The 24032-nt window shown below is 41.0% G+C and overlaps 1 protein-coding gene across 1 annotated transcript in view; it reads left to right on the top strand.

Moving 5' to 3' along the window:
• Positions 1-476: 476 nt before the first annotated feature.
• GUCY2F (guanylate cyclase 2F, retinal) overlaps positions 477-24032 on the top strand; it is an 89751-nt gene continuing 66195 nt past the window's right edge. The window contains exons 1-3 of the mRNA XM_029240805.1: positions 477-665; positions 7290-8104; positions 17670-17971. Of these exons, the coding sequence (XP_029096638.1) occupies positions 7408-8104; positions 17670-17971 (999 nt within the window). The 5' untranslated portion in view covers positions 477-665; positions 7290-7407. The remainder of the gene's footprint in view (positions 666-7289; positions 8105-17669; positions 17972-24032) is intronic.

Below are 24032 nucleotides of genomic sequence, written 5' to 3'. Positions count from 1 at the left end.
AAGGGGAAGGGGATAGATTTAAAGTATGGGCGTGTGTGCAGAGTTGGGGGAGAGGGAGTTGGGGGGTCTCTCTTGGAAGGAAAGGCAGTGAGGCATTTAAGGAGGACAGGAGACAAACTTCACCTACTTCGAATTTTGCAGGGAGTCAGCCTGGATCATCTTTCATATCCTGGACTGGAATCACAACTGATGAATGTTCTGGCATTTAAAGCCATCCTGGAAAAAGGACATCATGTGTGATTATTGGACAGAAGAGAAAAAGGAAGAACACAGAGGCAAAATCCGAGGGTATGTGAGTCCAACTTTGAAAGGTAGAAGTAGGCAGTAGTCCGTGGAGGATGCATTTATCCAGAGGACTCTGTTAATCTCTGGGTCAATGCATTTAGGTCAGCACTAACTCTGCTACAGGTGGGATCAATTTAAAGGATTAGAAGTGTCTCTCTAAATCCTAATCCTGGTCTTGGGCTGGGGATGCTGAAGAGTGATTTAAAAAAAGGTTTATTCTCCCTCTCAATTATTTCCCCATTAATGGAATTTATCAACAGACTGGAGTCCTTGGCAGGATTGTGAACGCATAGAGGATGCCCTGAAATGGACACACGGGGTAGCCAGAGATTTGCATGCGCAGATGGTAAATTGAAGACTTTTGAGTGGTGAATTACATGGTGAGTAGTTGACAGCTCTTGTTTATTAGAAATATTGTAGTGGGGAAAAAACATAGCCCACTTGGGAGCTCAATCTTCTGACTGAGATATATCAGTTTTACTGCAATGTGTGGCGGGAAAAAAGAAACAAAATAAAAAATGAAAGAGAAAGAAAGAATGAGAGAGAGGGGGAAAAAGAGCTTTCAAGACACTTTAAATAAAGATTTGGGCTCAAAGGCTCTCATCCAAGCTTTCATTTAGTTTCTCGTGATTCTTTTTTATTTCATCCTGATGTTGTCTTACACAAGCTGTTAAATAACTTGATTCAGGCTGTAACTGCGAAGATCTATCATCCATAGAAGTCCCCAGCTTGACAAGCTAGGATGAGGAACCATTTTCCTCAGAGCTATTTGTCATAGTCTTTCTTTGTACATGTTTAAAGAACAGTCATTTCCCTTTTGAAATCAGGCTTCGCATCACATTGTGAAAGCTACCTGAAATAAAATGATGCATCCCTATGCTCCTTTCCATGGAAGCCCGATTCCATGCAGGTGTTCAAACCTGAGTTACCTAGGCAACGGCCCCAGAAGAGCTGTGGGTCAGTAGTATTCTATTTTCAAAATTTAATACCTTCAAACTTTTAGTTATGTCCACATTTCCCATTAATCCCAAAGAAGGCTTCAGCAGGCTTGTTGCGAAGACAGTGTCTTTTACACAAGAGCTTTATAATTTTGTTTTTAAACCCAAATCAGCAGGAAAAAAGAAGGCTTAGGGCATCCTCTCTCCCCCCTCCCTCCCTCACTCTCCCTTCCTTTTTCCCTTCATTCTTTCCTCCCTCCCTCCCTTCCTCCCTTCCTCCCTTCATCTTCCTCTCTTCTCTGTCTCCTTACTGTTTTTTTTCAGGCTAAGTTTCCTTCTGCAGAATCCTGGGATCAGGGATCAAGACTACATTCTAGAGCAACACAGAACTTTCTGGTTCTCAAGGGAGTGCTAGCAGAGCTAGAAACACCACCCAATGCATGAAATAGAGCCCAGGAAGAACGGAGAGACAAATCTTCAGCTTGGGAGTTGTTTAACAAAGGGCAACAACAACGTAGACAAATAGCAAGAGGTACTCTCTGACGTGTGTGTGGCTTGAGGAAGGACCCATGTTGTAAATGTGTAAACTTGAAAAATGCTACACAAAAGGAGCAAAATTTGAATTTTTTATTATAAGAACACTTAACATGAGATTTGCCCTCTTAACAAATTTTTAAGTGCAAAATACAATATTGTTAACTATAGGCACTATGTTGTACAGTAAATCTCTAGATCTTTTTCAGCTTGCTGAACTAAAACTCTCTGCTCATTGAACTTGCCATTTCCCTCTCTCCATAGCCCTCAGCAGCCACTATTCTATTCTCTGCTTCAATGCATTTGACTACGTTAGACATCTCACATAAGCAGAATTACACAGTATTTGTCCTGGCTTTTTCATTTAGCATAATATCCTCCAGGTTCATCCATGTAATTGCATATGGCAGGATTTTCTTCTTTTCAAAGGCTTAATAATATTCCATTTTATGTATTTACCACATTTTCTTTTCCATTCATCCATCGACGGACATTTATGTTGTTTCCATATCTTGGCTATCGTGAATAATGCTGCAATGAACATGGGAGTGCAGATATCTCTTTGAGAGCCTGATTTCAATTCTTTTAGATATGTATATCCAGAAGTTGGATTACTAGATTATATGGTAGTTCTATTCTTAATGTTTCGAGGAATGTCCATACTGTTTTCCATAGCTGCTACACCATGTTACATTCCCATTAAGAGTTTGCAAGGCCTGAAACAAAAGCCTGTTCAAGAACATGGTAATAAAACCTTTCACTTGTGCTCCATGTCTCCTCTTCACTATTTATTCAACAAACACTTGCTGAGTACCTATTATGTTTCAGGCCCTGTGCAGGGCCCTGGAGATACCATGGTGAGCAAAAGCAAGCAGGGAACTTACAAATTTGACCTTTTACACATGAGCCATGTTGGTGGATATTATTGCTCTCTTCCTCCTGATGTACATAGTTTCTTTTCCTGGTAAGATTTCTTGGCCAGGCCCTATAGTCCCCCACTTTTTATTTTGTAGCTACAGGCCTAGCACAGAACAGGTTCTCAATGTATCCTTGCTCATAGTGATAAGATAGTGAATGGTTTTAGGAATCCAGATTTTCAGTATAGTATAACTACAGCATGGGGGTGGCACTTCACATTGTAGGTACTTGATAGAGGATTCTAGACCAAAATTTAAAATGATCAGGAACTAGATCTGCCAGATGGGAGTAAGTGCAAACCACTCCAGCAAAATCTAATTAGAACAGCAGAGCCTAGGGAATGTTGAATGAATTCAGAAAGCAGTTTCATAGTGCAGAGGTTTAGAAAAGTCACTGCTTGGAAGAAGTACAGAATCCCAGGATCAATGTACATCAGAGAAGAAAGGGACTTGAAGATCCTCTAGTTCAGCTGAGGGAGAAAAAAGAGAGACCTAGAAGGGGGAACAATATCTTCAGTGTCACATGGTGAGTCAGTGGCAGATCTGGGTTCAAGATCCAGGCCTTCCGATTCCCAAAGCAGTCCTCTTTCCAAACAGCAAGGAAGAACTAGTATTTACTGAAGGACAACTGCGTGCTCAGCATTCTGTCTTATTTAATCCCTTACCTCAAAAGCGTTCAATTAAATTTGCCTCCATCTTGTAGATGAAGCAGTTAAGAAACAGAACTAACGTGCCAAAGGTCGTACTCCCAAGACTTCTGTTCTCAAAGACTAGGATTAGCTTCACATAGAGTACAATGTGATTGGAGGCCCGCACCCCCAGTTGTGCAATACTGCACCCTCAGTGAGGGGTCCCCAGGTTTGGCTGGAACACTGGTGGCAAATTTCTTCTAGTTGGATAATAAATTTCTGTTTGTTCCTCCTAGTTTACTCCATCCCTCCCCCTCATTACTTAATTTATTATTTCATAGGGAACAAAGGGATTTTTAAAAAACCACCAACGAATCATTCGAGCTCTATCTGGGTAGCATAGAAGGTATAATAAGGACTGTCTCAGTGACTTCATAGATTAGGGGCTGTTGGCAGGCAGTGCTTGATCAACTGGGATACAAATCCCCATCCTGCTACCATGTGCCCTCAGGCAAATTACTTGCCCTTTCTGAGCCTCAGTTTCATCATCTGTAAATGAGGGTAATAATAGTATCTACCTCAAAGGGCTGCGACGAGTAGATTTTATTTATTTATTTTACTTAGCCATTACTATCATTAGTTGCTTTTCTTTTCTTTTTTATTGAAGTATAGTTGGTTTACAGTGTTGTACCAATCTCTGCTGTACAGCAAAGTGACTCAGTTATACACATATTCTTTTTTTATATTTTCCATTATGGTTTACCATAGGAGACTGAATATAGTTCCCTGTGCTAGACAGTAGGACCTTGTTGTTTATCCATCCTACATATAATAGCTTTCATCTACTAATCCCAAACTCCCAGTCCTTCCCTCCCCCATCCCCCTCCCCCTCGGCAACCACAAGTCTCTTCTCTATGTCTGTGAGTCTGTTTCTGTTTTGCAGATAGGTTCATTTGTGCCATATTTTAGATTTCACATGTAAGTGATATCACATGGTATTTGTCTTTTTCTTTCTGACTTAACTTGGCTTCGTATGACAACCTCTAGTTGCATCCACGTTGCTGCAGATGGCATTATTTTGTTCTTCTTTTATGGCTGAGTAGTGCTCCATTTTAACCTGTGTACAAATGATGGGGCATACTATTGTGGTACGTCTGTAAGATCCAGCAGATGTGCCACTGACTGGTTTCTTGAAGAGTCAGGCTTTCTCATAAAATTAGGGGTGAAAGTCAAGGTGATAAGCAACAGACCCGGCCCAGACAGAATTATTGCTGGCAAGCCCAGTCACACAAGAGCCAATTATTAACCCTGAAGAGAGCCATGCCATTATTTTGATCTTTGGTTGGAATTAAAAATTCACTAAGGATTTTCCTCATTACTATCTCCCCCAAGCAGTTAATTCTTCTTTTTATATCTAGTGAGGTTATTCTTGGCCTTGGAGCAACTTTAGTGTTTTATTAATTCATTTCACAAACATTTATCTGGTACCTACTATGTGTTGGCTAGGCATTAGTGCGATGAAGAAGATCCTTAGGAAGTCCCAGTACAGTGGGCTCTGTTCCCCATAGAGAGTTGCCCTCGTTGCCTACCCCTTGTAGTTGAAAGTATGAGGTCCTGTAAATACAGAGATAGCAAACAGTTCGGTAGCTCTGTCACAACACAGACCAGAAACAGGGACAGTTTATAAATCAGAGGAACGCCTTTCCTAATGGGTATAAGGCACAGGTGGAAAAACAATGAACTCAACCTGGGGGTGTTAATTAAGGCTGCACAGAGGAGGGAACACTTTATTTGGGTCTCGAAGGTAGAGTTCATCAGGAGAATCTGGAAGTGAAGTATGGGAGGAAGGAGGAGGACATTTCAGGCAGAAGGAATGGCATTTTCCAAATCCTATGCTTGGCAGACTATGTGACATATGTCTATAGAACTGCAAAAAATTTACTATAGCATCAGGAGAGAACAGGGAGATGGGGGGGTATAGGGAAAGACAAGGGCCAAGTGGAGAAAGGCTTTGCATGCATCATCTTGAAAGAACTCTCCACATTTACTGACTCCACTTCATTCATCCCCATTCTTTTTTTTTTTTTTTTTTTTTTTTTTTTTTGCGGTACGCGGGCCTCTCCCGTTGTGGAGCACAGGCTCCGGACGTGCAGGCTCAGCGGCCATGGCTCACGGGCCCAGCCACTCCGCAGCATGTGGGATCTTCCCGGACCGGGTCACGAACCCGTGTCCCCTGCATCGGCAGGCGGACTCTCAACCACTGCGCCACCAGGGAAGCCCATCCCCATTTATTTTTGACTCATTGTGGGTCCTTCCACTTGCAGCCTTACTCTCTGAATCCAAATCTAATGGACAGAGACCTTTCTATATGTAGCTCACCTGACTTCTCAACAGAGTGTGAAATGTGATAAACAATCTTCATCCTCAAAGTGTCATCTTCCTTGTATTGTAAGATATCACTGTCTCCTGGATTTTGCTGTTTCTCTGGACTTTTCATGGAAGTTTTCATTACAACCTCCTTTCTCTCTGCCTGACCTTTAATTTTGTGGGTTTTCAGGATTTTGTCCTCTGACTTCTTTCTCTACTTTGCAACTCTCTTTTGTTGATCTTATACACTGCCATGTCTTCAGTTACCCTCTATCAATTGATTACACTCAAATTTATATCTCTGGCCCAGCTTTCTGTTACAAGATCCAGTATGTCAAATCGCCAACTGGATCTTGCTACTTGGATATTCTACAGGCATCATCAGTTCAACGTGTCTGATAGAATACATTATATTTCCCAACCCTTCCTTTAGTGTTCCCTATCTCAGAGACTTATATCATTTTCTAACCAGTTGCCTAGCCCAAAATCATCTTGGAGTCCTCCTTTTTCCCCCTTACCTTCTACATCTTGTCAGTCACTAAGTTATTATTGGCTTTACCTTCTTAATCTCCTTGATGTTTTTAATCTTGGTGGAATTCATCTCCATTCCTCTACGTCTTTACTACCACTTTCTTGGTCTGCCATCATTTCTCATACGGATTACTACAACAGCCTCCAAACTGGTCTCCCTGCCTCCAGTCTTGCCCCCTTCCGACCCATTCTCCACACTGCTACTTGATTAATCTTTAGAAAATGAAAATCTTATTACATCATTTCTCTGCTTAAAACTATTATCTACAGGATTAAATCTAAAAACTTATGAATGGCATATAGGACTGTTGGTGACCTGGCCCCTGCCTTGGTTGACATCACAGACCTGAGCAGAACAAATGCGTATCTTTTTCCTTTTTCAACCTCTGGGCCTTACTGTATATTGTTCCTTCTGCCTAGAAGGCTCTTAGCAACGACCCCTTGCAACCCCACTCACCTGGCTAACTTTTCTTTCAATACTTAACTCAGAGAGACGTCCTTCCCCCCTCCCTCTTCTCCTCCCCTGAAATTTGGGTTTGGGTGATCCTCTCTGTTTTCCTCTGTCTGGGCTACCTCAGTCATAGCACTTCTTTCTCTGCTTTGCCATTATCTATTTACATCTGTGTCTGTCCCCAAGAGGGCAGTGTGGTGGAGAAACATGGACATATTTGAAACTATAATAATGATAAAAATATCACTAATATAAAGTTAATGACCTGCCAAACCCTGTTAAAAGTGTTTGCTGTATGTTAATCCATGTAATCCTTACAACACTGTGAGATGAGCAACTATTACTGAAGTTGAATCAACAGTACTTGGTGATGGATTGAATGAGGGGCAGAGAAGAAGGAAGAGTCTCAGCTGACTACCAGGTTTCTGACTGGAGCAAGTAGGTGAAGGGTAGATGGAGGCACCATCTCCTGAGATAAGGATTACAGGAAGTAGAGGAAGAGGAGGACTTTTGGTCAGGGTAGGGGAGAGAATCTTCTAGTGTAGGGACTGCCATTCCTTTGCCATTCTTTCATAACTGTTATTTCCAGAAGTTTCAGGAATAATGTGAGTAACATACCTTTTCTTCTGATTGACAGGCATTTGGAAACAACAGTGTCCATCTCGGGACAGCAGACTCACCTTCCAGTATTTCTTCATTAGCCTGCTGGAAGCAGGAGAGCTCTGTTCTTGGGACCCTGGCCTTTCTCTCACCTTATGCTCTGGTTTGCGGCTCCCGGAAGACAGCGAGGGCACCATGGCCTTGCATCCTTCAAGCTCCTGTGGTGTTTGTGCCTCCTGGCCCTTACATCCCTCCCACAGCGGATATGGGCACCCCCCTGCAAGATAGGGGTGGTGGGCCCTTGGACTTGTGATCCGTTGTTCTCAAAGGCCCTGCCCGAGGTTGCCGCTCGGTTAGCCATTGAGCGGATCAACAAGGACCCATCGTTTGACCTGGGTTACTCTTTTGAATATGTGATCCTCAACGAAGACTGCCAGGCTTCCAGGGCTCTATCCAGTTTCATTTCCCACCACCAGATGGCCTCAGGATTTATTGGCCCTGCCAACCCTGGCTACTGCGAGGCAGCCTCACTCCTGGGAAACAGCTGGGACAAAGGGATTTTCTCTTGGGCCTGTGTGAATTATGAATTAGACAATAAAAATAGCCACCCGACCTTTTCTCGGACACTCCCTTCTCCCATCCGGGTGCTGGTAACCGTCATGAAATATTTCCAGTGGGCTCACGCTGGAGTCATTTCCTCAGATGAAGACATTTGGGTGCATACAGCCCATCGAGTTGCAAGTGCTCTTCGGAGTTGCAGCCTACCTGTAGGGGTCGTCCTGACCACAGGACAAGACAGCCAAAGCATCCAGAAAGCTCTACAGCGGATTCGCCAGGCAGACAGAATTCTCAGTGAGTGCCTTCTCCTGGCTCAGCTTTAAATGTGGCTTCAGTGAAAGGATATGACAATGTCCAAAATTTTCCTATCCTCACACCCTAGGATAGCACATCACTCCCCAGTTCTTTATGCATTTGCTCCCTTTCAATCACACTCGGGCCCCAAGACTATCCTGCTTCAACAGAGCCTATCTCAGCACCTGGGTGGGGAAGATTAGCATCAAGAGCAACTGTGGTCACACACCCTCCATGCCCTTAGGACCCCAGCAGTTTCAGATCAGCCAAGAAGCGGTGTTCTTGTAGCTCTATTTTTGTCTGGTCTAGTCAACTGAAGGGAGATTTACCGTTGATTCTCTTCTGGGTACTTTCCCTCATAGGTGCTCAGTGCCCTTGTGTCATCACATCTCACTTAGAACCTGTCTTCTCTGAACTCAAAAATGCACACCCACCCCTTCTCACTTTCCACTGCCTGAAAGCAGGGCTTCTCTCTCTGCAGCACACAACAAGCCGATATGGAGGGAGCTAGCTGATACATAAAAGCATATTAAAATGAGAAGCCTGCCTAAATTGTAACCTTTCCCCTCCCAAGAGAAGTTTTATGTTCAAAGATGATTCTTAAAAAAAAAAAACACAAACAAAGATGATTCTTGAAGAGATCATGGACCAAGTGTAAAGCAAAGGACTGACCCACTGACCCAGGGTGAGTTGGGTGCATTTTGGGAAAGGGGAGGGCTCTTCCTGGTCCTCTTAAATCAGATGGAAGTCTTTTACATATACATACTGCAAGCCTTTGTGACACTTGGTTTTGATTTTTTTTCTATTCGAATTTTTTAATCTCCACTTTACCTTTTTTCTGGAAAGTAGCAGTGATTTGTGGGAACACTGCTCATCCTCTCTTGCAGTCACTCCATCGCTTTAGGACAGATAGCTCATAAACTACTTGTCAAACTGATTACTTCTAGGATTAGTCCTGGTCCTAGTCATTTCCTTAACACAGCAATGGACTTGTTAGAGAATGGTCCAGCTTAGGGCTGGCCTATACCCAGGAGCCCATTTTAAGTTTCAGGTGTCTCCAGTATTGGACCTTAATTATGATCATTATGGGAGGATGAGGGCAAGAATTTTTAGTTCCAGGAACTATAGTAGTCTGCTTCCAGCTCCAGTCTACAAGATCCTATAAATGTTAAGCAATCAGTGTGGCTCTGATTACTTCATAATAGAGCTTGATTCTTTCAAAGCAGAGCACAGAATTATTTTTAAAGATATACAACCATTTCCAGGGAGGAATCATGCCAGAAACAGGCTAACATACTTAATATCATAACTTTATAATATGTTACAAATCTTCATGAAGCCCAGTGTCTCCTGCAAGTTTACATTCCATGAGTGTTTCACATCCCACCCATTCTAAATAGTATACTCTTTGAAATGACATTTTGGCCTCTACCATGAAATGTTAAATAAATCCAGGCCCCAAAGCTCTTCAGGTTGTCAGACTGAGAGAAGTTAGGATTGAGTGTTTACCACCCACAATTCTTTTGAGGCAGGGAGGTAGCAAATGTACATATTATCGCCGTACTATTAGAGATGCATTCCTCTAGGTCAATGGTTCTTACTCTGGCCGCACACTGGAAATACCTGGATATCTTTTCAAAATGATTGGGGCCAGAGTACCACCTCCAGACATTCTGATGGTCTGTGGTGAGGCCCCAGCAAAGGTATTTTAAAGAGCTTCCCAGGTGCTTGTAAAATGTAGCCAGAGTCAAGAACCACTGCTTCAAGTTCAAGAAAATGCAAATAAATGTTCTCTACTTGAAGTAACCAGACAAATTTTTGTCTTAATATGACTTTGTTTAATCAGATTGCTTTCTGTATAGCAGTGTGGATCAGCTCACTAAGAGAATGAAAATTTTAAGATGGGGGTAAGGGGGTAGGAGGCTGGAAGCCTAGAGAGGGAGGTATGTGGTTATGCAGCAAAGAAAGACCCTGGGTAGGGAGAAAAGCAGCAGAAAGCGCAGTAGGGACTCAGAAAGGGAGATAAAAGGGAGTGAAGACAAAGCTCTGCTCTCCAAGACTTTGCCCCGGGTTTCTGACAAAACATAGGCAGACTCAGGTGAAGTGTGCTGGGAGCTCAGCGTTATGAATCAGAACGTGCGTAGGTTGGGGCGGATGCAGGGAAACTGAGCCATTGGCTGAGCTGCGGCCTGAGTAGGACCTCGGGCACCTGAGTGTGCACTGTCCAAAAGCGTGCGTAGTACTCACACTTGGCACAGCTAGTTTTTGGTGTCTGAGGGCACTCCAAGTGATGGGTGCGATATGACAGGAGGACTTGCAGAAGGGGAGTGAGTCTTAAAGTAAGGTAAGCTTGTTGTCCACTTGATCATCCATTGAGACTAGTGCCTCAGCCAATAGGAGTATGATTCAGAGTATGAATATAAATAGAGTATCGGGACTTTAGCCACGAGGCCTAGGGTTCAGGGCACATCTCCAGTCCAATCAGAGAATGGGAGATCTGGTGAGAAACTGAGCTAGAAGTTAATGAGTATGGATTGGGCCAACTGAGCAGTAAGGACGGTTACAATACACCATATCCAGCATCTACTAGATCAAATCTCTAGCTGATCTTCTAGCCCCTTTCAACTGGTAGGAATGAGCCTGTGAAAGTATTCCTAGCTGTTGACTATTGGGACTGAAAGAGCACTGAGGTTTTTGTGGGGACCTCAGCTGAGAAGGGCTGAGGAAGGCAGTGCCTGGCCTCTTCCTTATTTTGCTGGGTATGAGACTACTTCTTAACACTGTGGACCCCCAAGTAAACCTTCAGAGAAGGACCTTTTGTGATGTAGAAAATATAGTGGAAAGGGATCCCTTCCTTTGGAGAGGACTGGCAATATTTGGAAGTAATGGAAATAGCTGGAAGACTGGTTTTGCCTGACCTACTCACTATAACAGTGACCAAAGCCCCATGTGGCAGTGGCAGTGGTGGCGGCAGTGAGAGATAGTGGTGGGGAGGGAGGGTAGAGCTGCTATGCCACTTCTCTTCCTTGTAAATTTATGTTTCCAATTATCACTGGCACATTACTGGAGTCAGAAGGAATGTCTTTCTCAGAAACTGGTCTAAATTTTGCTTACACAACAGCAGGACAATGATAAAATTTAATAGTAAAGATGATCATAACAATAATAATGGTTGTGGGCTCTTGGGAAGGGAAACAGCAGGGGTGTTACTAGAGGCTGCCATTGAGACAATGAAAGCAACCATAATACCACTTTACATGTGAAAAGCTCTCTACAGTTTACAAGGTATTTGCATATAGATAATGTCATTTAATCCTCAGGGTTTTCCAGGAGCAAGGTATTTTCTTCCAAGTTTTACAACAGCTGTGAATCTCACACAACAAGTAGGTAGGTGTATGCATTATTAACACCAAAGAATGGGGTAAATGAAGTCCCAGAGAAGGGGGGATTCAGGATTCAGCCTCTCCCAGATTGTCAGCTCACTTCTTTTAAGCTTCAGAGGCAATTACCAATTAACTTTGTGTCTGACAAAGTCATATAGGAGAGAGATTAATCAAGGACAAAGGCCTCAGCTTACAGGCAGGGCTGCTGTGTGCGGCTTTCCCTGCCCAAGGGAATCTAGCTGAGTGGGCATGAGGGCCAAAATTCAGTTCACTCTCCGCTCCTTAAACCATGAGTCCTGTTGGAGATTTTGATCCAATGGCACAAAAGAGCATCACTCACCAGGCAGAGCACCTGAGGGATTGCAATTACCCAGAAGTTCTTTTGCTAATTCTCAACAAAGACTAGCAGGAGGCCCCACTAAAAAGCTCTTTAGAGAACTTTTCAAATGGCTATTTCGAGCCCTCCTCCCTTCTCCTCACCTTTTTGCCTATCAATGCTTGGCTGATTGTGAAATCCTTTCAATTTGGGTTTACAAGGTTGTTGAACCATTTGGGGATTTCTTTAAATCCTTCCAAATTGGGAATGCTTCATTACAGTATGATGTTCGGTAACTAGGACACAGTCAGAATGTCCTTCTCTTTTTTTTTGTTTTGTTTTAAACATCTTTATTGGAGTATAATTGCTTTACAATGGAGTGTTAGTTTCTGCTTTTAACCAAGTGAATCAGTTATACATATACATATGTTCCCATATCTCTTCCCTCTTGTTCTTCCAAAGTCAGATACTTTATTACTACCTCATTGTCAGGGACCTGGCTGGCCTCTTCCATCTATTGAAGATTCTTGACATAAAAAAAAAAAAACAATAATAATAATAGCAATGATAATAGCTAATATTTATTGAGAATTTATTATATGCTAGTCATTTTGCAAGGGTTTTATATGGACCATCTCATTCAATTCTTGCAACCTCCCTATAAAGTAAGGCCAATTACTATTTAATGCACTTCACGAATGAGACTTTGGAGGCTGAGAGAGGTTAAATAACTTGCTTAATGTCACACAGCTAGTGAGTGGGAAAACTAGGATATGTATTCAGGTTGATCTAAAGCAGTGCCTCTCAAACCTAAGTGTGACCGGAATCCCCTGGGGGGCTTGCGTCCCTCCTCCAGAGTTTCTGACTCAGGAGGGCTGGGATAGGGTACCAGAATCTGCATTTCTAACCAGTTCAAGGTGGTGCTGATGTTGCTGGTCCAGGGATCATACTTTGAGAATCACTGGTTTAATGAAAGACATGCTCTCCTGCCTCCTGTCCACTTGAGGGATGCCCCTAAAGCTTACTCACTTGACACCCTGTGTTCCATGGTGTATAATTTAGCCCTTCCATTTTTCTCTCTTAACTTTTGGGCCCACTGATGAAATTCTTTTAAGTGCCTCAAGGTAACAAGTATCGCCCCAGTTTTCCTACAGTAGTAAGAATAGTGATACTGTAATACTATGGCCAAGAGCCTTAGTGCTGATAGGGAATTTGGTATACAGTTTGGTATAGATAAATGTAAGTAAATGTAAATGGTGAAAGGACAACTTGCTCTCTTGAATGGGTCCACTATCAGTAATGATATATTTATTGAAGACCCAGCCCAGGAGGAAATCTCTAAACATCTAGGCTTCCTGCGTTTAGGAGGCCTTACCTGCATAGCAGTTTAGGAAAAGCTGAAGAAAACATACGTTGCAAAGTATGGAGAAATATTAGAAACGTAAGCTGGGCAGCAATGTGAAGGCAATAAAAGTACTTGTAATAACAGTTTTACTGGGTAAGAAAAAACACGATCTGATGCAGACAGAATGGCCATTGAATGTAATATGTGTCTGACAGCATGCTGAGCTACTTGGACCAGTTTGACACTGGTGGCAGGTAAGTTAAGTGGTGGTCTCAGGACTTAAGGCCAAAAATGTGTGCAGGGTCCTCAGTCAATAGAAATAGCCACACATCGTGTACTACAGTGTTCTTAAAGTGTGGTTTGAGGGCCTCCTGCCCTGAATCACACTTTGGGCAGTGGTTGGGAAACATGCAGATTCCAGAGCCTCCCACCCTCTTTTTATGTATCCATTTTATAGAGTGCATGGGGGAGAACTGAGGGGAGGAAGGTGTGACTCTACTTGTTTCAGAGTGTGGCCAGATGGGGCTGAATCCTGGGGGAATGTGAGACCTGGGATAAACCACACTGTATGCCCCCCTCCTCCTCTGACCTGCTTACTCTCCCATCTCTCAACACTTGTTAACACAAAATAGGTTAAAATGAAGGTTAGTGGTAGGAAATGTCACAAAAGGATTAAAATGAAAATTAAGGACAATAGAATGGGGGGTTTCTGTGGATTGGGAGCAGTATTGTGGGCTCACAATATGAATATGACTCCTAAGAACTTCTTCAGCAATAGCTAGTGAAACCATTTTCATCTCACAAGGTGTGAGACTGGGCTCAGGTTCCTCCACCAAGCACTCCATAGCCAGTAATCTGGGAGAAATAAAATTTGCTTTTGGAGAAACATAGTTCCTCCACCTCGAGGAAGTATTGGATAGAGTATTTCAATATAGGAAGAGAGGTAGGAATTGAGTGACTTGGGAATTGGCTTCTCCTAGAGTTAGACATTTCCTGCTGCTAGCATTGAGGGTGAAAGAGAGGGTCCTGAGCAGCCTGCCATAGTGGGTACCACAGTATGAAGACATAGCTACTAGACAACTCAGTTGGGGCTCAGGTGGCTCAGAGAAAGCGCTAATGTCATATCCTAGTGAGATGGGATCTCAGGAGGATGTATCTCCTGGTTCCTGTTTAGGCTATAGAGTGGCTTGACTGTTAACAATCAGGATGGAAACTTACAAATTAATGTTACTCAGTGATCACCTGTTGACCCAGGTCTTGTCAAGGATTTACGGTTTCTGTCCACTAATCCTTTCCTGACAACTTACAGGTAAAATCCCATTTTAATGAATGTCATTTTGAGATAATAAAGCTATTTAGTAAAATAATCATGTAGAACAGATGCATCTACAAATCCCTATTGACAAAGCACTCAATCTATTAAATTAAGATGGTGCTGTTTGAATTCAGTATTTATGCTTTCTGTTTTAATAGTGTTCGATGGAAAAGTCTTACCTTGCAAAAAATAGAGTAGCTTGTGATCATTCCCTCTTGAGGCTTCCATTTCATCATCTGTAAAATAATGGGGGAGTAAGACAGGCTAGATGGTCTCAAAGGGTCTTTACAGTAATAAAAATTCTGACTCTGCCTAAAATGTCCTCTGTGTGGGCCAATGAAAGGAAAATTAACGGGAGGGTAAGGTCTTGAGCACAGTTAATGACACTAAACATTAAACACAGGCATGTTATTATCTACCTGCCCAGCAAATATCCCTTCGAATTGTTCCTCCATACTAGCAATTCAAAATGCCCATGTCTCGCATCTCAAGGAACCCACAAAAGATACCCAGATACAAAACTTCTCTTTCTGAAATTGTTTCAAACATTCATTGTTCATTGGGTATATAATATGTACCAGGATACAGAAATAAAATACAGTTTTTGACTTCAAGGAACTCATGGTTTCATAGTAGAGGCTGACATAAATAAATAAGGCAATGAATCTTGTAACTGCCATGACAGAAGTCAGTTCAGGGTACAGTGGGGCTCTAAACCAGTGTCACAAGTTGGTACCCTAGTAAAAAGAATGGCAGATGGAGATCTGTGTGCAGGAAGCTTATTGGGGGAATGCTTTCAAGGATAACACCTGTGAAGGAGAGGCAGCAGTAGGATTGGAAAAATTAAACTGTCATGCAGTCACAACAAAGGTCCCAGCCAGTCCCTGTGGGAGCTCTGGAGCTGGGGTGGCCCTTCAGTGTTGTCCAGAATTAAGGAGTGTTGGCCTCTATGCCTCCATATTGACCAGTCATTGGGTACAGGCAGATATAGAGAAAGGGGTGCAATGTGATAATAATTGTTTAATAGCCAGTTTATCGGGGGAGGAGGGGAAAGCCCTGATCTGTAGCATTTGCTAATTTCCATGGTGTTATAACACCCACCATGGCCAATTTCAAGCTACCAACATGACATTAACTAGTTCATAATATCCCTGAAAATTTAACCATAGTCTTTTGTGAACCAGCACAAGCCAGCTCCCAACACACTATGGTGGTTCTCCTCAGCTGAGGGCAATTCCCTGAGAGGTATCAGCTATTATCTCCAAACATTCCCAGCAGCTAGGAGAATGAATGCTTCATTCCTGAGGGTTGCATCTGACTGGCACACCGCAGCGCCCAATACACATAGTATATGTTAAAATATTTGCTGTATTTCAACCAACACAAAGCACTTAGTTCTATTTAACATTTCCCATCCAGGGGAGTAATTTTAATATTCCTTTAAGTTAATTAAATGAATTTTATCTCTATTGGGTAACCTTGGTCTCATAATCTAATCTCTGTTTTTGTAGAAGATCCCAATACTGACCCGCTTGCCAAGGATACTGTTGGAAGAACTGACCAGCTACCCGAAGCACCTGACTAAACTCAGTTTTTCCCCTCAATGGACATGTTACTGAATTAATTTGACCAAAGTGATTCATGTTTAATGGTGTAGCCAAACTTAGGGAGTTAGGGGCCTTCGGTTCTAGTTTCTCTTTCTAAATCCAATCATTGCCTTGTTGGACCTCTCTGTCACTCCATTTTCCCATCATACAATGTGTGATTATGAACAAGGGAGGCTGAATTCCTTGTGTGGCTCAAGAACTAGCTCCAAAGATATCCCTAGAGTATTCAAAGGAAGGTTTGCGCATCAGAATACGTGTAGAACCTCTCAGGGTAATTATATTGAAGGAGTTAATGGTCATTTTGAAAATTCAAGTTATGGTGTGTGTGTTTGGTATCTAAATCAACTTCATAACTTACTAGGTACACCTTAAAAAATAAAGGGTACCATCTCTGGCTCAAAGGGGAAATTTTCTGAGGGTATCTAACAAGTGCAAAGAAGGTTTTTGAAAATAGATGAGGCAATACGTAAATACCAAAGACCAGTCATTGAACGTAGTTTAAGCATACTCAGTTCCTGAGATTAAAGGTTCCATGTAAGCATGTATAATTAATAGTTACCAAAGGCAGTAGGGTCTTTGCCTTTCTTCAAGGAGCTCAGAATACTTGCCAGGCATTATCTAATTAAACTACTCAATGTACCTGTGAAATGCATTGGCATCTACATTTTAAAGATGTGGGCAGTGAAGCACAAGTGGGCTTAAACTAAACTCATTTAACATGCCAAGGGCGAAATTGGATACAAGACTTTCAGTCTCATGATCTAGCTGTCATTCTTCAACTGTGGCCTCCACTAATCCACTCTATTCTAGCATAGCCTTGCCAAACAACATAGTTTCATAAGTCTAGGAAGAATTAAAGTGAGTGCAAAGTAATTCCTATTATAGGGAAGTTGGATTTTTTAAAATTGAACATATCACCCATAATATTAGTAGCATTTATAGCAGAGTGTGAGTTAGTACCATTCATTGTCTATAATGGCCTTGGTAAGGGTGGGAACAGTTGGTCAACATCTGTTAGAATGTATGTCTGTAGGAGGTAGGCAATAAAAAGCAACAGTGGCTATGGGAATATCACCCATCTTCTCCCTCTAGCCTTCTTATTCTTAGGTATAATAATAGCTACCATTTATTGAGCGCTGTGTGCTAAGCCCATTGTATGTATTCCCCCTTCAGTCATCACTACCACCCCACGAAGTACATATTTACTATCTCCATTTTATGAATGAGGCAGAGAGAGGTTAAGTAATTTACCTAAGGGTATACAGCTAGTAACTGGTGATGTTAGGATATAAACCTAGGTTTTCCAACTCCAAAGCCTCTTAATTATGCTACCTCCCACTTGCTATGTTTGTTTATTTCAGTCTAGTACCAGTCTCCGCAGCCTGTAGACGTGTCTGATTTTTCCCTATTGCCTAGAGTCCCTGAAATACCTCAGCCTCAACTCAGGGTTTCAACATCTTGTTCATCTTAAAGACATAAGATAGATATCATTTACAAATTGGTTATAATACAATTATTTGTTTCTCCCAGTCTGTAGTTTTTGGTACTATATTTTACTAACATATTGCCACCATAACCTCCCTGCTTTGTCGGTTTCAGTAATCATCATGTGTATGCATTCGACCTTGATTGGGGGAGAGACTCAGACGCATCTCTTGGAATGGGCTCACGATCTGAAAATGACTGATGGAACCTATGTCTTTGTTCCCTATGACGCCCTGCTCTACAGTTTACCTTATAAGCATACCCCCTACCAGGTTCTAAGGAACAATCCAAAACTCCGGGAAGCCTATGATGCTGTGTTGACCATTACAGTGGAGTCCCAAGAAAAGACCTTCTATCAAGCCTTTATGGAGGCAGCAGGTAGAGGTGAAATTCCTGAGAAGCTGGAGTCAGATCAAGTAAGTGCAGATTCACAAGTTAATCATGAACAGAAAACCTCAAAAATCAGGAAGGTAAATATTTTTCCTATCAAGTGCCTCTATTCCATAGGAAACTCAGTCAACAGCAGGCAACCACACACAAATTAAAAACACCTTTTGTTTGCAGAAAACATTTATAAGACAAAGATACATTATTGGAGGTTTCTTTTTTAAATCTTCAAGCAACCTGCAATGATAACATATACAGCCATGAAGAAGAAATAAAATGTGTTTCAGAACAGGGAAACAAAACTTTAATATATACTAGTGCCGTTCAAGGGGGCCTAGTAAAAAGAAATCTTGTTTCTCACTCGAGTTTGGAACCAATTCAACAATAGGAGAGCTGGTATATAGGAAGATATTACCATTATTATTGATAAAGCTGGTGCTGGAGAATGCGGCTTCTGTCTATATGCATTTGAGTTTCCCAGTATTGAATCTAGGGGTTGATCAGACTTCTCCATCTAGTTACCAGCATTGCTGGACCCCTATATTTCTGCCCCGTGAGGACATGCCTTTTGTAAAACGTCCAGCCTGAAAGAGCATAGTGGAGCTTGCTCCCAAGAGAAAGAAGTTAGGAAGGCTTGGGCTACACATGTTTAGTTCTCCTTCCAAACTAACCAGTCAGATTAAGTCACTCCTTTGTGGGAAGGAATGAGTAAAGGGTTGAAGAGGTCAGGTGTTTTTTGTTAGTAGAGCTATCTGTATATGAAAGGAATCATTTGGAATGGGGAAGAATTCCTCCCTAATAATATACAAGAAATAATATTTATGTATGTATAGATGAATATATGTATAAACGTATTTCAGATCAAGTCACAGCCATTTGAGGGCTAGTGGAAGGAAAAGCAGTGGGGACAGGATGAAAGCAAGGACATGAATGGACAAGAGTAAAATGGACCAAAAAATGGACAAAAGACAAAAAGAGGGAAAAATACAAAAGAGACAAGGAATATGAGAGGAAGAGGGGAAGGCCAAAGATAGTTAGATTAGAAAAAATACAGAGGGGGTTTTTATAGGTTAGAGGCCAGATGTAGAAGGCAGTCATTTTCAGAATGGCCCATCAATAAGTTTAAAAATTCTAGCATTTGCTAACATACTGTATTAGTTATAATGCTCTGTTATAACTAATACATTAGTTATAATGTATTAGTTATAATGCTCTGGCTGTAACTAAGAGACAGCTCAACACAAAATGGCCCAAGTAGTTGTTTTTGGTTCAAAACTGGAAGATATGGGGGCTTTAGGGTCAGTTAATTCAGCTGCTCAGTGATGTTATCAGTGAACCAGGTTCTTTTCATCTTTCCACTTTATAATAGCATGCTAGATTGCCCTCATGATCTGGGTCTTCTGGTCCCAAGACGACTGCTACAGTTCCAGACATCATGTCCAAGTGCAACTGTCTACAGACAAAAATGGGGAATGTCCCTCTCTTGTGTCTCTTTTTAAGAGTGACGAAATCTTGCCCAAATGCTCCTCAAGCAGACTTCTCCCCACATTTTCCTGGTCACAATTGTGTCCCATACCCATACCCAAACTAATAATTTAGAAAGAGGAATGAGACCATCGTGACTGACTCTTATGGCTGCTGGAAAAGTGTGCAAAAAATTGAAATTCCATTAGCAAGGAAGAAGGCTATCAGGTAGGCTGGTGGTTGTGCCCAACACTCACATTCTCTATGATCTTCTCCTTTTTGTATACTATTTATTCCTTTATCCTGTGCACTGCCTCTCTATCTGAATAAATGATTCAGATGAAACTTAGGTTTTCTTATCTCTTTCTGTCCTGAGTATTGATAACAAAGATTTTGCAGATTCTTGTTCTAATAAAAAAAGTGACCAGCAGAGATATTAACAGTGTTGGATTTAAACTTTATTGCCACAGATATGTTTATAATAAATCTTTCTTTTAGGAGACACACACATGTTTAATTGAAAACAATTCATTGATTTGGTCAAGAAAGGCAAGAATCCCTCAAACTGCTAAGAATGATTGCTCAAACCAGTTGTTTGGTGTATTTATAGGCAAGCAATCATATGGTGAATTTTTGTACTTTTTATCCAATGATATCGCATCACATAGATACAAGACTAAGTCATCTTTTTACTTTAATCACAGGATTGAGGGAAATAGAAAGGTGTGTGTGTGTGTGTGTGTGTGTGTGTGTGTGTGTATCATATGTATGAGCAGATATTTTGATAAAAAAAATTCAGACCTTCTACTCTTAATGTTTGATCCAATCTCTTTGAGCTTGTGGAAAACATAAGGTAATTAAGGTAAAAAAAGACGCCATTAGTGTGGTTGCTAGGCAGCCTGTACGCTACTTTAGACAAAGAAATAGAGAAAGTGAAAACAAAGACTCTAAAGCTTATTAAAAAAAAAAAGCTTTTTTGGATACATTTCCACCCCCACTTTGCACGTGCCTTGGCTTTACTTTCATAACCAAAGAATGATAGAAGAGTGAGACAATTATTTTCATATCTCTGATAAACAAAACCCCCTTTTTTCCTAAATTACCTTGCTAAAAGGTATTTTTGAAGGGAGCTAGTATAGCAGAAAGAATATATGATAAGGAGTTAGACAAACTCGGGTTTAAATCTCAGCTCTCACTCTTACTAGTTGCGTGTCCTTGGGCAAGTTACTTAGATTTTTGAGTCTCAATTTTACCATCTGTAAAGTGGGTTAGTGATCTACAGCTTCTAGGATTATTGTGAAGATTAAACAAAGTAATACGTGTGAAGTGACTAGCAGAGTGCCTGGCTTATAGCTACTTCCTTTCCACCTTTTCTTTTGGGGGCCAGGATGACCTTATTGGTTGATGGTGACCTAGCATCTAAGTTACAGTCTGACCTCAACTTCCTGCTCTCTTGAAGTTTTATGATTACTGGCACAGAATCGCTCAATAGTTCCAGCTTTCAAAATTATCTCACTTTCAGAATTCCAAATGGTATTTTCTCAGATCAAATTACGTAGCTCAATGTTTGCTTATCCCTTGGCTCCTGTTGATTTTTCCTATTCAGTCAACAGATCAACAACTATTTATTAAGCACCTGCCATGTGCCATGTACTATGCTGAACTTCAGATAGAACAGTAAACAAGACAGGATTTTTGTCAGTAGTGAGTTTTTTCCCTTTTCATAGAGCTGTTGCCAACATTTACTAGCATATCACTTGTTCCTGCTCTTATGGGGCTTAAATTCTAACGAAAGAGAGATTGTAAATGAGTAAACAAATGTATGAGAAAGATGGCTATATTTCTCCTTTGCCCAATAACTTCCAGTGGAATTGAAATTTCTATATATAGGCTATATTGCTTATAGAAGTGGTTTGCATCCTCTTTTAGTTTATACACTTGCCCATTCAAAAATTATAAAAAACAAAAAACTAGGGCTTCCCTGGTGGCGTACTGGTTGAGAGTCCGCCTGCCGCTGCAGGGGACACGGGTTCGTGCCCTGGTCCGGGAAGATCCCACATGCCGCCGAGCGGCTGGGCCCGTGAGCCATGGCCGCTAAGCCTGCGCGTCCGGAGCCTGTGCTCTGCAATGGGAGAGGCCACAACAGTGAGAGGCCCGCATACCGCAAAAAAAAAAAAAAAAAAAAACACAAAAAACAAAAACATAAAAACAATTTTATACACAGTAAAATCTGTTAAATCCCTTATCAATTTCATTTGTTTTTCCTGAGGCTCTCTGTCCTCCTATTCCAATCTAAACTTGTTCCCTAAGGCTGCTGTACAGCTGTTATGGTAGTATCTCTCTTTTCATCACCCTGGAATTTGCTTTCTCTTTTTTCTGTGCCGGATTCACTATTCATGACTCTCATGACTCCCATTTGCTTGTTTACTCTCTCATTTTCGTTGAGTGCATCCTTTAGTAGCTTCTGAAAAAGGTATACAGGAGGTAAACTTTTGAAATTTTGCACTGAGAGTCTTTATTCTAGCTTCATTATTGATTGATAGTTTGATTAAATATATAAATCTAGGTTAAAAATTATTTTCTATTAGCACTTTGAAGACATGGCACATTGTCTTCTTATTTCCACCGTAGGTATTGAGAACTCCAACGTCATTCTTATTCCTGATCCTTTGAAGCAACCTGTTTTCACTCCTCCTTATCTCCCTTGGAAACTTTTAAGGTTAACTCTTTATTCCTGAAGTAATGAAATTTCATGATTATGTTTGGGTCTTTGACATGTATTATGCTGTATATTTGGTGGGACCTTTCAATCTAGAAGCTCATTCTGCCTAGAAAATTTTCTTATGTTATTTTTTTTTTTATAATTTCCTCAACAACATTGTCTTTGCTCTTTCTGAAAATATTATTAGTTGGGTAGAAGATTGCCTGGGTTGATTTTTTAATTGTATTATTAGTTCTCTTGTATCACCCATATCTTTGTTTTAAGCTTTTCTTCCTTGAAGAATTCCTTAAGTTTGTGTTCTGACTCTTTTACTGATTAAAAAAAATTTTTTGCTATCATGTTTTTAAGTTCCAATAATTGATTCTAGTTGTTTGATTATTCTATTTTTATAGCATCCTGTTTTTGAATATGGTATTTTCTCATATTTCTCTGAAGATATTCATTATAATTTCTTTGAAGTTTTCTTCTGCTCTTTGTGTTTCCCTCAGTTCCTAATTTTTCATGCTTCTTTGTTTTGGTCTTTCTATTTAATCTTGGAAGCTTTCCTTAAATGTCTGATGATCCTGGCTATCTGTATGTTTTTAAGAGTGAAGCTTTAAAAGGAGAATTTGAAAGTGTATGTACATGGTGGTTATGTTGACCTGTAGGCTTCAGTATAGGGCAATTGGCTTGCCAGCTGTTTTTTTTTGTTTGTTTGTTTTTTCCCAATACCTGTAGATCTTGCCTCTTGAGCCAGTCACTTTCTTCAGAGAAGAATGTTTCAATCTCCTTCCTGGGAGTTGTAATCCTGGTTGTCACTCTTCTAGGAGCCATGTTGGGGGAAGTAGACTGGGATTCTCATCATTAAGTATGAAGACTTTAACTTCATCACTCTTTTTTTATGGCCCACCTCACTCTCACCGTCATTTGGGTCAAGTGTCCCAGCTCCAGAGCTGCTCTGAATCAGTTTAACCTGTTTCCTGCAGAGATCTGGTTCTCCTTAGTACAAGTGGGATGGCAGAAGTCTAACTGCTCCTTACACAGACATCCAAAGCCATCCCTCTTTCGTGCTCTGCCTAACCTCCACTTCTGTACATAGTGCCTCTAATTCCTAAGCCTTTCCAGGATTCACAGGGAGCAAATCTGCTTGCTGCTTACCAATATTCCCCTCTTCAGATACTTAGATTTAATCACTCTCCACTCTGCTAAATCAGTTACCACTCCTGTAGCAGCCTTCTATCTTCATATTCTGTGGTCAAGTGCCACTTATCTTCTAGTGCCATTAGATATGGTGGTTTATTGTTTCTGTTTCTTGTTCTCCTTGTTGTTTGGGAGTGATGTTTGAGAGGAGGAAGAGAGTGAAGGAAAAAAATCTTGATTTTGCTATCTTTAATCGGGAAGTCATGAAAGGAAAAAAAAGTTACAAAAGGTATATATGATATTCTTTTATTGGTGGGTTTAATGACAGTCCATGAATTAACTTAGCATTTATTTATTTATTAAGCTCAGATATAACATGGTAGTTAAGAGCATGGGCTCTGAAGGCAGACTGCTGTAAACTTACTTAAGCTCTCTGTATCTTCTTTTCATTATTTTTGGATTAAATAAGTTAATACACATAAAGAGCTTACCTGGCACCTAACATCAATATGATGTTTTTCATTATTATTGTTAATGTTGTTATTTTTATTATTATGATGGCCTTGGCACTCTGCTGGTGATATAATGGAAAACAAAATAGAAGCAAGATCTTTCCTCCAGTGAAGGGGAACAGTTTTACCATTTCAGGGTGCTAAGGACACTGGGTCCAAAACTGGCACTCTATTACATATTTGTGACAAATTCAAGACTGAGACAAGGGTCTTGAACACTAACTTCCATGATGATATTACCAGAGCCCTGTGTTCCTCTTCTTAAATGCAAAC

Source organism: Monodon monoceros, unplaced genomic scaffold, assembly GCF_005190385.1.
Source record: "Monodon monoceros isolate NGI ecotype Baffin Bay Population unplaced genomic scaffold, NGI_Narwhal_1 Super_Scaffold_22, whole genome shotgun sequence".
NCBI classification, from domain to species: Eukaryota; Metazoa; Chordata; class Mammalia; order Artiodactyla; family Monodontidae; genus Monodon; species Monodon monoceros.
This window is presented reverse-complemented; position numbering and strand designations above follow the sequence as displayed.